Source organism: Papio anubis, chromosome 7 (assembly GCF_008728515.1).
Source record: "Papio anubis isolate 15944 chromosome 7, Panubis1.0, whole genome shotgun sequence".
Lineage (NCBI taxonomy): Eukaryota > Metazoa > Chordata > Mammalia > Primates > Cercopithecidae > Papio > Papio anubis.
Window position 1 is genome coordinate 13,731,859 of NC_044982.1, and position 15,518 is coordinate 13,747,376.

The following is a 15,518-nucleotide window of genomic DNA, read 5'->3' on the forward strand; positions in this document are numbered from 1 at the left end:
AGTCCTTTCCTTCTACTTCCGACCAGACCAAGACACCCATACCAGCCTTTTCCAGCACTCAGCTGGCCTCTTACAGCAGGGAGCTGGAGTCCAGCAAGACACATTTAAGCAGCTTCCACCTCCCTGCCCCACAGGGTGAGATGGGTCTTAGTTTTAAGGTAAAGCTGAACTGCCCTGACCAGACATTCTCTTCCCTCATTTACAGAGTTAACAGGGAAAGCCTATTTCCACCATATTTTAATAAAATCCATGCTTTTTCTTCGAAGTTTTTGTTCCATAGAAATAAATATGGCATTTTCTTTCTATTTTTTTAAAATACGTTACCCAGGCTGGTTTCAAATTCCTGAGCTCAAGCGATCCTCCCACCTCGGTCTCCCAAAGTGCTAGGATTACAAGTGTTAGCCAGCACGCCTGGCCCAAAATGGTATTTTTCAGTAAGGGAAATTTTAGAATAATCTTATTTTCCAATTGACAACTATAAATAAAAAGCAGAAGAGCTCTGATAATATATATGTATGTGTAAATATATGCATACAATTGACAGTGTCTTTAAATAAATACATCAATTTGAGAAGGAAAAAACTCTGCTCTCATGCAACCCCTTTAATTAGGTCAAGAAAGTTTTGTGTCATCTGAGGATAAGTGAATGGTAGCACTTTAAAAAACTGCCTAGTTTGTTAGTGGTCAAGATTCCTGAAACTGAAACCCAATTAAATATTTAAGTAACTGCAGAAAACAATCCCGGAAGCACGCTGTCAAACTATTTTCAAAGCCAAGAATGTTTAAAGACTGAACAAAGGACTTAGAGACATCTCAACAAAAGCCAGGAGGACATCCACGGAGATGGAAAGTCTGGCAATACCTGATGATGAAGCATGTGCTGTTTTCTGTTTGAAGTTTGTAACCTGGTTTTAATCATTTTCCAGAAGTATTTCCAAATCAGAAGAGAGGGGAAAAAATACCAAACCTTTAAAATATATTAACAAGGCCAGGCATGGTGGCTCACTCCTGTAATCCCAGCACTTTTGGAGGTCGAGGTGGGCAGATCACCTGAGGTCAGGAGTTGGAGACCAACCTGGCCAACATGGTAAAAACCCAGCCCTACTAAAAATACAAAAATTAGCCGGGCGTGGTGGCACATGCCTATAATCCCAGCTACTCGCGAGAATGAGGCAAGAGAATCGCTTGAACCCAGGAGGTGAAAGGTGCAGTGAGCCAAGATCGCAACACTGCACTCCAGCCTAGATAATGTGGGACTCTGTCTCAAAAATAATAAAAAATAAAATAAAACAAAATAAAATAAAATAAAATATAAAATAAATAAAATAAATAAAATAAATAGGAATAGAATAGAATAGAATAAAATAAAATAAAATACATTCACAAGACTAAACTGTTACTCTATTCTGTTTGAGAGCAGCCCTGACTTAACAGCTTAGACAGTAATGGGCTACCACACCTGAGTAAGACTGTGCCGTAAGTCCTAGACAGACTTAGTCATGTGCCTGTACCTCCAATCCCAACATCTGCTTTCATATGATGGGGAACTTGCTGCATTTTTCACCCATGCCAAATTGGAAAAAAAGGCCCAAACATACTTAAGATGACCTTTAAAACTTCATTTTCCGATGAAAAATAAGAAACATACACATCTAATAGTGTACCAGAACTTCTGAAGAATTTATAGGGCTCCTATGTCAATTAAAGTCATGATGGAGACACATTTAAAGAGTAGAAACTTCAGTCAGGCTTTCAGTGAGGCACCAAGCAGACTGCTCCCAAGATGTTCCCCCTGATAGGAAGGACAGCCCTTGCACAGCCCAAGATCCACATATATTAATTACTTATGAAGAGAGTAGCCGGGTGACAGAACGACTTAAGAATTCAGACATGTACAGTGGCTTACGCTTGTAATTCCCACACCTTAGGAGGCCGAGGTGGGAGGACTGCTTGAGGCCAGGAGTTTGAGACCAATCTGGGTAACATAGTGAGACCCTGTCTCTACAAAAAAAAAAAAAAAGAAAGAAAGAAAGAAAAAAAAATGAGCCAAGCGTGGTGGTGCATGCCTGTAGTCACAATTCCTTTTGAGGCTGAGGTGGGAGGACTGCCTAAGCCTAGGAGTTTGTGGCTGCAGTGAGCTATGATGGTGCCCCTGCACTCTCCCCTGGGTGCCACAGTAAGACCCCATTTCTAAAAATTAAAAAAAAAAAAAGAGAAAGTTTAAATCAAGTTGGAGGATGTATAGATATAAAAATTAATTCAACATGGATCATAAACTTAAATGGAAAACCTAAAAGCATAAAATTTCTAGATGAAATGATAGGAGAAAATCTTCGTAACCTTGGGTTAGGCAAAGGTTTCTGTGATAGGAAGACAAAGTATGAACAAGAAAATTATGAAACTGACAAATTGGACACCTCAAAATTTATAACTGCTCTTTGCTGGGTGTGGTAGCTCAAGCCTGTAATCCCAGCTACTCAGAAGCCTAAGGCCGGAGGATCACTTGAGTCCAAGAGTTCGAGGCTGCAGCTAGCTATGATTGTGCCACTGAACTCCAGCCTTGGTGACAGAGTAAGACTCTGTCTCTTTAAAAAATAAAAAAAAAAGAATTCAGACATGTAGATGAAAGTCAAAAGAGATAATACACTGGACCCAATGTAAAAGAGACAACATAATGGACATTTTCAAACAAAATGTCTCATTTTGAAGAATATCTCTGCACTAGAGTACCTTAAAAAAGCACAGGTTGCTAAGGCAGATTTGATACCTAAATGCTACAAGCAGGGGTTATGAGTATCATGAGCTAACCCAATGTATAGGCTGGAGAAAAGGAAAAAGGGAGGAGGAAGTCAATAAGTGAGTGAATAAGAATCCAAGAAAGACAGCACAAGGAGATGGAAAGGAGCATCCACTGGAAAGAAGTGGCAAACACTAAGAATTACTTACAAGTGACCTAAAATTCTCTTTTTTTGTTGTGTCTCTGCCAGGCTTTGGTATCAGGATGATGTTGGCCTCATGAACATCGATGCAAAAATCCTCAATAAAATACTGGCAAACTGGATTCAGCAGCACATCAAAAAGCTTATCCACCATGATCAAGTGGGCTTCATCCCTGGGATGCAAGGCTGGTTCAACATTCGCAAATCAATAAACATAATCCAGCATATAAACAGAACCAAAGACAAGAACCACATGATTATCTCAATAGATGCAGAAAAGGCTTTTGACAAAATTCAACAGCCCTTCATGCTAAAAACGCTCAATAAATTCGGTATTGATGGAACGTACCTCAAAATAATAAGAGCTATTTATGACAGACCCACAGCCAATATCATACTGAATGGGCAAAAACTGGAAAAATTCCCTTTGAACACTGGCACAAGACAGGGATGCCCTCTCTCACCACTCCTATTCAACATAGTGTTGGAAGTTCTGGCTAGGGCAATTAGGCAAGAGAAAGAAATCAGGGGTATTCAGTTAGGAAAAGAAGAAGTCAAATTGTCCCTGTTTGCAGATGACATGATTGTATATTTAGAAAACCCCATTGTCTCAGCCCAAAATCTCCTTAAGCTGATAAGCAACTTCAGCAAAGTCTCAGGATACAAAATTAATGTGCAAAAATCACAAGCATTCTTATACACCAGTAACAGACAAACAGAGAGCCAAATCAGGAATGAACTTCCATTCACAATTGCTTCAAAGAGAATAAAATACCTAGGAATCCAACTTACAAGGGATGTAAAGGACCTCTTCAAGGAGAACTACAAACCACTGCTCAGTGAAATAAAAGAGGACACAAACAAATGGAAGAACATACCATGCTCATGGATAGGAAGAATCAATATCGTGAAAATGGCCATACTGCCCAAGGTAATTTATAGATTCAATGCCATCCCCATCAAGCTACCAATGAGTTTCTTCACAGAATTGGAAAAAACTGCTTTAAAGTTCATATGGAACCAAAAAAGAGCCCGCATCTCCAAGACAATCCTAAGTCAAAAGAACAAAGCTGGAGGCATCACGCTACCTGACTTCAAACTATACTACAAGGCTACAGTAACCAAAACAGCATGGTACTGGTACCAAAACAGAGATATAGACCAATGGAACAGAACAGAGTCCTCTGAAATAATGCCACACATCTACAGCCATCTGATCTTTGACAAACCTGAGAGAAACAAGAAATGGGGAAAGGATTCCCTATTTAATAAATGGTGCTGGGAAAATTGGCTAGCCATAAGTAGAAAGCTGAAACTGGATCCTTTCCTTACTCCTTATACGAAAATTAATTCAAGATGGATTAGAGACTTAAATGTTAGACCTAATACCATAAAAACCCTAGAGGAAAACCTAGGTAGTACCATTCAGGACATAGGCATGGGCAAGGACTTCATGTCTAAAACACCAAAAGCAATGGCAGCAAAAGCCAAAATTGACAAATGGGATCTCATTAAACTAAAGAGCTTCTGCATAGCAAAAGAAACTATCATCAGAGTGAACAGGCAACCTACAGAATGGGAGAAAATTTTTGCAATCTACTCATCTGACAAAGGGCTAATATCCAGAACCTACAAAGAACTCAAACAAATTTACAAGAAACAAACAAACAACCCCATCAAAAAGTGGGCAAAGGATATGAACAGACATTTCTCAAAAGAAGACATTCATACAGCCAACAGACACATGAAAAAATGCTCATCATCACTGGCCATCAGAGAAATGCAAATCAAAACCACAATGAGATACCATCTCACACCAGTTAGAATGGCGATCATTAAAAAGTCAGGAAACAACAGGTGCTGGAGAGGATGTGGAGAAATAGGAACACTTTTACACTGTTGGTGGGATTGTAAACTAGTTCAACCATTATGGAAAACAGTACGGCGATTCCTCAAGGATCTAGAACTAGATGTACCATATGACCCAGCCATCCCATTACTGGGTATATACCCAAAGGATTATAAATCATGCTGCTATAAAGACACATGCACACGTATGTTTATTGCGGCACTATTCACAATAGCAAAGACTTGGAATCAACCCAAATGTCCATCAGTGACAGACTGGATTAAGAAAATGTGGCACATATACACCATGGAATACTATGCAGCCATAAAAAAGGATGAGTTTGTGTCCTTTGTAGGGACATGGATGCAGCTGGAAACCACCATTCTTAGCAAACTATCACAAGAACAGAAAACCAAACACGGCATGTTCTCACTCATAGGTGGGAACTGAACAATGAGATCACTTGGACTTGGGAAGGGGAACATCAAACACCAGGGCCTATCATGGGGAGGGGGGAGGGGGGAGGGATGGCATTGGGAGTTATACCTGATGTAAATGACGAGTTGATGGGTGCTGACGAGTTGATGGGTGCAGCACAGCAACATGGCACAAGTATACATATGTAACAAACCTGCACGTTATGCACATGTACCCTAGAACTTAAAGTATAATAATAATTAAAAAAAAAAAAAAAAAAAAAAAAAAACACTAGTGACTTCAGCTACTTTCTTTCTGGTTCTATACACTAAAGTCCACCTGGTAAGGTCTTGTTTAATGGGGATGAAAAACCATTATTTTAGAAAAGAAAAATGCACATTTTTCTTTTATTTATGTATTTATAAAAAGATTTACACCAATCAGGCCTATAACATGTAAAAAGTAAATCTCTCTTTGCAAAGTTAAATATATGAAAATCCAAAAGCAGACTGAATTATCAAAAAAGAAAACTTTTTATTTTTGTCACTAAATACAATTAGTTTCCCTGATTATAACCCATAATCAATGTCACCTAACATACAGATGGTCTGTACAGAGATAAACAACCCCAGCAACTTTCTCTACATATATATTAGGACCACTGAACTCAGAAAAAGCAGAGCTGAGCTTGTTAAATTATTGTCTGTTTTAGAAACTCTTACCATTTAAAGGAAATAGGAAGATTTAGGTAGAATACTTGTATAATAACTTAAAAAGTTAAAAGCTTATAGTGATAAAATAATCTTGTGCACTGTTCTCAGAAATTTTAGGCAACTGGCCTTCTTGCAGATCCCAAGTCTACAAAAAGACAACCAATCACTGCAACAACTGGGCTTGGTTCATTTGCCATATGGTTGGTCGTGGTGCATTTCTGGTGTATAAGTCAACAGAACAATCATGACCCAGAGGTGGAGCAAAGCCTAGAGAAAGAAAAAGCAATTTGTGGATTAGCCAATAAACCAATCTTTACCAAAGGCCCACTGTACACCAAGGGCAGGCATTATGTCTTACCTGCCTCAGTATCCCCTATGGGACACATGAAGGAATGAATGAAAGAAACAACTAAATGAGCTCAGTGCAATGGAGGGTAATAAAGACTTGCTACTCCTACAGAATTCAGTTGAGAGGAGTAAGCCCTGAACTTTAACACATTCACAATATGCATGTGTATGCAAAATAATCAATCAGGTGATCATAATGCAGAGTGATTAAAACTGCTAGATACACGTGAAGTTGGTTAGAAAACATTTTTAGAACAGTTATAGTCGGTATTTTGAAAGAGAGTTTAACCAATGTTTGGTGAAGAAGAGAGGGGAAAATATTCTAGACAGGAATAATGTGTCAGGTTTCAGAGGCCGACATAGGGCCCAGAACACGATCCACAGTGACAAATTTAATTCCCTCATGGCAGTACTGAAATGATACAAGATTCCATTCGTTCTTGTCGCCCAGGCTGGACTACAAAGCCTCACCACTTTGTAGTGTGCCAGAAATCACATCTCCTGGGCACTACCTCATGACAGTGCCTGTGTTACTCATAATCACTAACACCTGGGAAATCAACCCCTCTGGGGCATATTCTGAATGCTTTCTGATGGCATTCAATTTTTTTTGTACTCCCCACGCTTTTCTTCTTAAAAACTTGTTATTATGCTAGGTGCAGTGGCTCATGCCTGTAATCTCAGCACTTTGGGAGGCTGCGGCAGGCAGATCACTTGAGGTCAGGAGTTTGAGATCAGCTTGGCCAACAGAGTGAAAACCCATCTCCTAAATACACAAAAATTGCCAACATAGTGAAAACTCATCTCCTAAACATACAAAAATTCTCTGGGTGCAGCGGCGTGTGCCTGTAGCCCCAGCTACTCAGGAAGCTGAGGCAGGAGAATTGCTTGAACCCAGGAGGCGGAGATTACAGTGAGCCAAGATCATGCCACTGCACTCCAGCCTGGGTGACAGAGCAAGACTCAGTCTCAGAACACAAAACAAAACAAAACAAAAATACAAAACCTGTTATTTAAAGGAATAACTCTTCCCTCTAGTGGATCACAGAGAAATTTCTTTTTAAAGAAAAGAAATTTCATTTCGTTTTAAAGAAGTTTCTTTTCAAGAAAACAGCCCATCTTAATTCAACCCAACTACTTTTAGACATACCCACTCCAAATAGTAGCCTTCTTAGGCACACAGTACACGTGAAATGGCATCCAAACTACCATAACCATTTTACTAGAGGCAAGAAATCTGGGAGAAAGTAAATCAACCTTGAGGCTCTTTTAGAAAATAAAGCAAAACCCATGAAAACAATTAAAGCAACTGTACAACATCAAGATAAAAAACTGTTTTGTATTCAAATTATTTTTATCATTAGAAGGGCTTTAAAATGGAGGTAACTATTAGACTGCATTTAAGTTAATTTCATTTGTAGGAAAAGTCTTTGAGGAATTTACATTCTAGACATAATGAACTGTCAATTTATACTCTACCAAAAGAAATCTTAATTACTAAAACTGAGTTCTCTCTTTCCAAACTGTCTGCTGGCTGGGTGCAGTGGCGCATGCCTGTAGTCCCAGCACTTTGGAAGGCCAAGGTGGAGGATCACTTGAGCCCAGAAGTTTGAGACCATCCTGGGCAACATGGTGAAACCCTATCTCTACAAAAAATACAAAAATTAGCTGGATGTGGTGGTGCACGCCTGTAGTCCCAGCTACTTAGGAGGCAAAGGTGGGAGGATGGCTTGAGCCTGGGAGGTAGAAGCAGCAGTAAGCCAAGATCGCACCACTGCACTCCAGCTTTGGCACAAGAGCCAGACCCTGTTTCAAAAAAAAAAAAAAAAAAAATTGATTGCTAAAACATCAATAAGATCAGCAGCCAAAAAAAAAAAAACCAAAAAAAAACAAAAACAAAAAACTAGTTAAAAATCAAATGCAGCATTGTTTATTCAAACAAGTTTACTTACCATATATATAATTACAAAAACTCGCACTATGGGGTATCTTCGGAGAAAAATTCCCAGGCGAATACTGTGCAGACACAGGTATGGGGGAGAGAGGAGAGAGGAGAAGAGAGTCACACTCAAAACAAATCTTCCTGTGGTAATATCTAATGATGTTGATAAATTTCACTCATTTAAACTATGTGGCTACCACAGAAGAATAATTTTTATAGCAGACTGTTAAATGATTACTTGAAATAGTAATATAGAAATGTCACAGAAATAGTAATATAGAAATAGTAATATAGAAATGATAAAATGCCTTTATCATTATTTGGGGCTTGGCTGTTAAAACTTCAGCACAGGTATTTCTCTTAATTCTAGGGCCACAATTGTAGGAGGCAAACTTGATCCCTCTCTAAATCTTTGTTTTTTTTTTTTTTGAGACAGAGTTTCACTCTTGTCGCCCAGGCTGGAGTGCAATGGCACGATCTCTGCCCACTGCAACCTCCGCTTCCTGGGTTCAAGCAATTCCCCAGCCTCAGCCTCCCGAGTAGCTGGGATTACAGGCATGCCGCTATTACCACACCTGGCTAATTTTTTTGTATTTTTAGTAGAGACAAGGTTTCACCATGTTGGCCAGGCTGCTCTCAAACTCCTGACCTCAGGTGATCCGCCTGCCTCAGCCTCCCAAAGTGGTGGGATTACAGACGTGAGCCACCGCACCCAGTCTAAATCTTTTTTAGCGGAATTAAAGAAGTTATGAAAGATAAGGTGGGTGTCAACTATGTGACTGGGGAAAGAAAGAGTCTGGTTGGCATTAACCTGTAAATAGCTAATCGAGAAGCTTTGGCACAGACACATGCTTCTAAAAGGTACAAAACTATAAAAACTCATGCATTTGAATAAATAGTGTGGAAGCAATATACTGTCCAGACCTATTACGCCTCTGCAACATTTTTTCCCTATCAAAACAGGTACATGTAGAAGCAAATACCCCTTTTTCTGCTTCTTTCATTGCCACTAGCACAATGTCTTGCACATAGGTTCTCAAAAAACTATGTATGTTGAACAAATGAATAGTTGAACTAGATGTGCTTGATTTGGAGATAATGGCTGTGGCACCCTATTTCTGAGGCTTCAGTCATCTTGGTATATCATTCTTCTTATTTTTAATACAACAGCTCAATTCTGACACAAAAAGGTATAAAAAGATTATGCCACAATTCATTAAAACTTTTCATTATAAACACTACAAAGAAAAAAGGCACAGTAGGTTATTTAGACAAGAACCTTATCAAGGCTATATGTAAACTATTAAAGTACTTTTTTTGATAAGGCAGATGTCTGCTAATATAAAAACTTACATATAAACATAAATTTTGTTATCTATATAAAACATATAATACAATGAATACTGTTCAGTTATATATAGTAGCATCTTTTATTCTAATCACGACAAAATTCTGGGATAAACCGTTCAAATGGATACTTTTACATGAAGCAGAGGCTTTCTCAATAAAATCTAATGAAGTTTTTCAAAATAGAACTTATTATAGAAAGAAGAGATACAGTCAGGGTTAATCATCTTCAATAAAATGTAGGCATTGGCAGCCCCTTGACATAATTTCTTGACACTGAAATCTCATGAAAGGAGTAAGTCACTTTGTGAAAGTGTAATATAACTGTAAAATAAATAAAAACGTATTTAAGTGTAAAATCTCATGAAAGGAGTAAGTCACTTTAAATATAGACTCTGCCTGATGGGAGTCACTGTGATTGAAGCCCTGAAAAACATAAAAACAGCTGATGGTCCATCACTCATCCCTACTGGCTGTGCTTACCTAAACTGATCGATTGAACTAGCAGCTTTGCGAACTTTTCCGTACATTCCTGCCAGATTAGTTTCTGTGTCATTAAAAAGAACAGGAACATTTCGCAGACGAGTGCCTGTTTAAATAAAAAAACAAATTAGTGTACTGACATAAAAATTAACTAAGACAATTATAATAGGAAATACACTGGATTACATGTGGAAGAAATTTTCAAGGGCAACTTTCTAAGCACCACCCCAAAGCAGATGAAACTATAAAGAAAGGACAGGTAAATCTGATGACATAAATGTTTAAACGTCCGTATCCACAGCAAGAAAATTTTTTTAAATAAGAAAATGATTTTAGCAAAAATTAAGAAATTTACAAATACTAAGTGTTAATGGGCCCTCTGTTCCTGTGCGAGGAGGAGTGAGGCCGGGTGGTCTCTCCATGAAGCAGAGGACTCCCAAATGTGTACTCCAGCCCAGAGGCTTCACCCCCTGCCAGACTCATCCCACTGCCTATTCACTTCCATCTGGATGTCTAACAGGCACCCCAAAGCCTGCCTAACACTACAATTTGGAGTTCTTGCCTTAGCTGTCAACCTGCCTCAGCTGCCACTTCCCTGTCTCAGGACATCACAATTCCAATCCTTCCATCTGCTCAGGCCAAAACTCTGGACTCCTTTCTCTCAAACTCCATATCTGATCTGCCAGCATATTCTGTCAGCTCACCTTTAAAATAAATTCTCAGTCCACCCTCACAATCCCACTTAGTTCTAGACTACCATCTCTCACATGGATTACTGCAATGGCTACCCACCCACCTCTGGCCTCCTCTCACCCTGTCTCCCTGATTCCACTTTTAGCCCTTTGCAGTCTATTCTTGACACAGTAGTCAGAGGCAGCCTATTAAAGTGCAAGTCAGATCAGTCCCCCCTCTCAAGATCCTTCAATGGCTTCCTACCTCATTCAGAGTAAACGTCCCCATATGGGCCTTAACAGCCTACTCCAAGCTCTCTGGATTCATCTTACACAACTGTCTTCTCCACTCAGTCTACTCCAGAGGCCCTAGCCTCCTTGTTGTTCCTGAAACATGCCAGGAACATGCCTGCCTCAGGGCCTTTGGGCCTGCTCTTTCTGCCTGGAACAGTTTTTTTTCTATGCCTCCTCATTGTTCACTATCTTACCTCCTTTGGGACTTTAAAGCAGTGAAACTTTTCAGTGAGGTCTTCCCTGCCCACCCTATTTAAATTACAATGCCATCCCCATACCTGGCACCCAGTATCTCTTAAACAATTTTTTTTTGTTAAAAGAAATAAAGCCTGGCCGGGCGCGGTGGCTCAAGCCTGTAATCCCAGCACTTTGGGAGGCCGAGACGGGTGGATCACGAGGTCAGGAGATCGAGACCATCCTGGCTAACACGGTGAAACCCCGTCTCTACTAAAAAAATACAAAAAACTAGCCGGGCGAGGTGGCGGGCGCCTGTAGTCCCAGCTACTCGGGAGGCTGAGGCAGGAGAATGGCGTGAACCCGGGAGGCGGAGCTTGCAGTGAGCTGAGATCTGGCCACTGCACTCCAGCCTGGGCGACAGAGCGAGACTCTGTCTCAAAAAAAAAAAAAAAAAAAAAAAGAAATAAAGCCAAAGAACTGAGAAATTTGCTGAATGACAATTTGTAGACTTTATGAAGTTCCAAGATTAAAAATCTGATCTGTTGATGCTTATACTATCTTACACATTATTTTTTATTACATATGTTGGGAATCTATAGATTTATTAAAATTATAGGGCACAGATATGGTTATGTACACCAGGTATTAGCTCTAATCCTCGTAACTATTTACTGGAAGATTATTAAAGCAAATCTTGTTTCAAGTGTCCTGAAAGCTCCTCTCTACTGAACTCCTCGCCTTATCAGCATCATCTTCTTAAGTATCTCAGACATTTCAATATAATTATCAATCCTCAGACTATTTTCCCCAAGTCTAATACCAGTGAGGAATATTAACTAGTCCATTATCTGGTTCACTAACAACAATACTAAATAGTGCATGGCCCAGGTCTCGTATCAGAAAATTGAATCCTTCATTGGATGAACTTTCTTTCAAATAAAAATGGTCTTTCTGTAATTTTTCAAAACCATGTTTGAATGAAATGTTCTTTTGAGATTCCTTTTTTGGTTACCTTCACCATTGTCAATTCCAGACATATTAATCGAGGACCCATTACTACTACTTCCAGAGGTGGAGTTCATCTGCTGTTCGAGGCGCTCCAGTTGAAAGACCAGCGAGTTCTTTTCTGTGCTGAGACTCTCCAGCATGGTCTGTTTCTGGATGAGAGTCTCTGTTAGCTGGTGGAGTCGATTTTCTAATTCAGACTGACTGCTATTGCTTAAAGTTTTATTGGTAAGCTGAAAGAGAAAGTGTTCACAAAATTGTTACATAAAATGAAAGTCCTACAATACAGAAATCACACTACTACATTTTCTTTTCTTTTTTTTTTTTTTTTTTTGAGGCGGAGTCTCGCTCTGTCACCCAGGCTAGAGTGCAGTGGCCAGATCTCGGCTCACTGCAAGCTCTGCCTCCCGGGTTCACGCCATTCTCCTGCCTCAGCCTCCCGAGTAGCTGGGACTACAGGCACCTGCCACCTCACCCGGCTAGTTTTTTGTAATTTTTAGTAGAGACGGGGTTTCACCGTGTTAGCCAGGATGGTCTCGATCTCCTGACCTCGTGATCCACCCATCTCGGCCTCCCAAAGTGCTGGGATTACAGGCTTGAGCCACCGCGCCCGGCCCACACTACTACATTCTCATAGGTAAACTGTGGCATTCATGGATTTCTCTAAACTCTAATACTGACTCAATGTCTACAGAAGTGATTTTCAAAAACAGTGGGGTCATGAAATCAATTTGGTGGGTCAAAATCAGCATCTAAAAAAATGCAATAGAATAGAATGGGACATATTCTGATATTTATGTAACACATAGTATATAAAAGTATAATTTTGTGAAACTCCTGTTTCGGTTTTGTACATGTAAGTGCATGTGAGTATTGAGACAGGATGTCAACTGTATTTCTTACTGAGGCATCACGGTCAAAATATTTCAAAGCATGGGTTTAGAGGACACAATCCATACTTTTCAATGGGGATTCAAAAGCCTCCATCATTCAACAGTTATGGTGCAGTGCAAAGATCACACTCTGAGGTTTTCATCTCTGCTCTGCAATTTTCAAGCTATCTGACTTCGGGTAAATTGCTGTACTTCTCTGAATCTGTTTCCTCATCTGTACATGAAGATGACAGCACCTGTTGCACATGGTATTTAGGGACAGTAAATGATAGTTGTCCTAGGAGGCTCTGGTTGAAAGTTGGTACTTAACGACTTCCTTCGTTCCATGTTCTATCTGGTAGTGTCTGTGTCTGTCACCATCTCCCTCTACTCTCATCCAGCCTCTGCTTTGCCGGCCACGTTTCCTCTATTTGGAAACAGTCCTCTTCTCTTACCTAGGCTCCACCTGCCTTTCTTTCTTATAAATCCCTTAGAGCACTCCCCACAAATTCAGCACACCACAACAAATAACTACCAGATGGAATTATATTGAATATAAACTAAGATTTACTACTTAAAAAAGAATGCTTCATTTTAATATTGCACTGTGATCCCCTAATCAACATACTTCATACTCTTTATTGAAGTCCTCTCCAATCACTCTAGCCCAGGTTAATCTTAGCCTTCTTGGTAAGTGTCTTGGTATTTATCAGTCACTCCGATAACGCTGTTTTATGGGAGTCAATTTTGCCTCCTCAATGAAACTGTAAGTCAGCTTCATGTGGGTAAGAATCATTGTCTACATCAATACAGGTTTGAAAAAAGTTTGATCTAAGTTTAAAACCCCAGCTCTGACATTTCCTAGCTACAATATCTTGGGAAAGCTATTAAATCTGAGCCTGTTTCCTTGTTCATGGATACGATGCTTAAATTAACATATAAAACACCTAACATGCTACCTGTCATATGGCAGGCACTTAAAAAATTAGCTTCCTTTCTTACGAATTCTTTACAGCACTCCCCACAAATTAAGCACACCATAACAAATAACCAGATGGAATTTCAGTATAAACTAAAGTTTACTATTTTTAAAAGAATGCTCAATTTTAGGATTGTACTATGATCCCCTAATCAACATACTTCAAGATTTTTTAATCAAGGTAAAATCTATATAGTGAAATACCCAGGTATTAAGCATAAAATGAATTGTGACAAATGTTTGACGGTATAGCCAACATCCAGATCAAAACAAAGAATATTTCCATTACCCTAGACAACCACTATTCTGATTTCTATTACCAGAATTTCGTTTTGCCTGTTCTTGAATTTCTTATGAGTGGAATCACACAGTATGAATCCTTTTGCATATGGCTTAAAAAAAAAAATTCATCTGAGTTGTGTTAGTTTGCCGAATGGTTTGCAATTTGTTTATCCATTAGGGGCTGATAGACATTTGGGTTGTTTCCAATTTGGGCTATTTATGAACAAGCATGTTATAAATATTCATGTACAAGTCTTCTTGTGGTCATACGTCTTCATTTACACTGGGTAAGTACCTGAGGTCACAGGTTAGATGTATGTTAGCCTTATCAGAAATAGCCAGTTTTCCAAAGTGGTTGTGCCGCTGTGCACTTCTACCAGCAGTGGGTGAGAGTTCCAGCTGCACCACATCCTCACCAACACGTGCTACTGCCAATCTTTTCCATTTCAGCCATTCTAGTGGGTGTGTGGTAGTATACCTTAGTGATGACTCTGAGCACCTATTCACATGCTTATTTCATCATTCATATACAGGCACACCTCAGAGATAATATGGGTTTGGTCCACTGGAATAAAGTGAATATTGCAATAAAGTCAGTCACATGAATTTTTTGGTTTCTCAGTGCATATAAAAGTTATATTTAGGCCAGGTGTGGTGACTCATGTGTGTAATTCCAGCACTTTGGGAGGTCAAGGTAGGACTGCTTGAGTCCAGGAATTCAAAACCAGCTTGGGCAACATATTAAGACCCCACCTCTACAAAAATTTTACAAATTAGCCGAGTGTGGTGGCGCATGCCTATAGTCCCAGCTCCTCGGGGGGCTGAGGTGGGAGGACCACTAGAGCCTGGGAGGTCGAGGCTGCAGTGAGCTGCCATCGCACCACTGCACTCCAGCCCAGGTGACAGAGCAGTATCCTGTCTCCAAAAAACAACAACAAAAAGCTGTATTTACAATATACTCTAGTGTATTAAGAGAGCAGTAGCATTATGTCTAAAATAACAATGTGCATATTTTAAATCAGGGATGTCCAATCTTTTGGCTTTCCTGGGCCACAGTGGAAGAATTATCTTGGGCCACACATAAAATACACTAACACTAATGATAGCTGATGAGCTAAAAAAAAAAAATCACAAAAAAATCTCATAATGATTTAAGTTTACGAATTTGTGTTGGGCTGACTATGGGTCGGACAAGTTTGC

The 15,518-nt window shown here is 39.6% G+C and overlaps 1 protein-coding gene across 3 annotated transcripts in view; it reads right to left on the reverse strand.

Moving 5' to 3' along the window:
• Positions 1–5,715: 5,715 nt before the first annotated feature.
• GOLGA5 (golgin A5) overlaps positions 5,716–15,518 on the reverse strand; it is a 47,359-nt gene continuing 37,556 nt past the window's right edge. For 2 of the 3 annotated variants that reach the window (XM_031667890.1, XM_031667889.1), the window contains exons 10-13: positions 12,193–12,418; positions 10,039–10,144; positions 8,219–8,282; positions 5,716–6,185 (exon numbers count right to left, since the gene is read on the reverse strand). In XM_031667890.1, the coding sequence (XP_031523750.1) occupies positions 6,105–6,185; positions 8,219–8,282; positions 10,039–10,144; positions 12,193–12,418 (477 nt within the window). In that variant the 3' untranslated portion in view covers positions 5,716–6,104. Of the gene's footprint in view, positions 6,186–8,218; positions 8,283–10,038; positions 10,145–12,192; positions 12,419–14,613; positions 14,884–15,518 lie in introns of those variants that run through there. The other variant, XR_004184799.1, reaches the window with a different exon arrangement.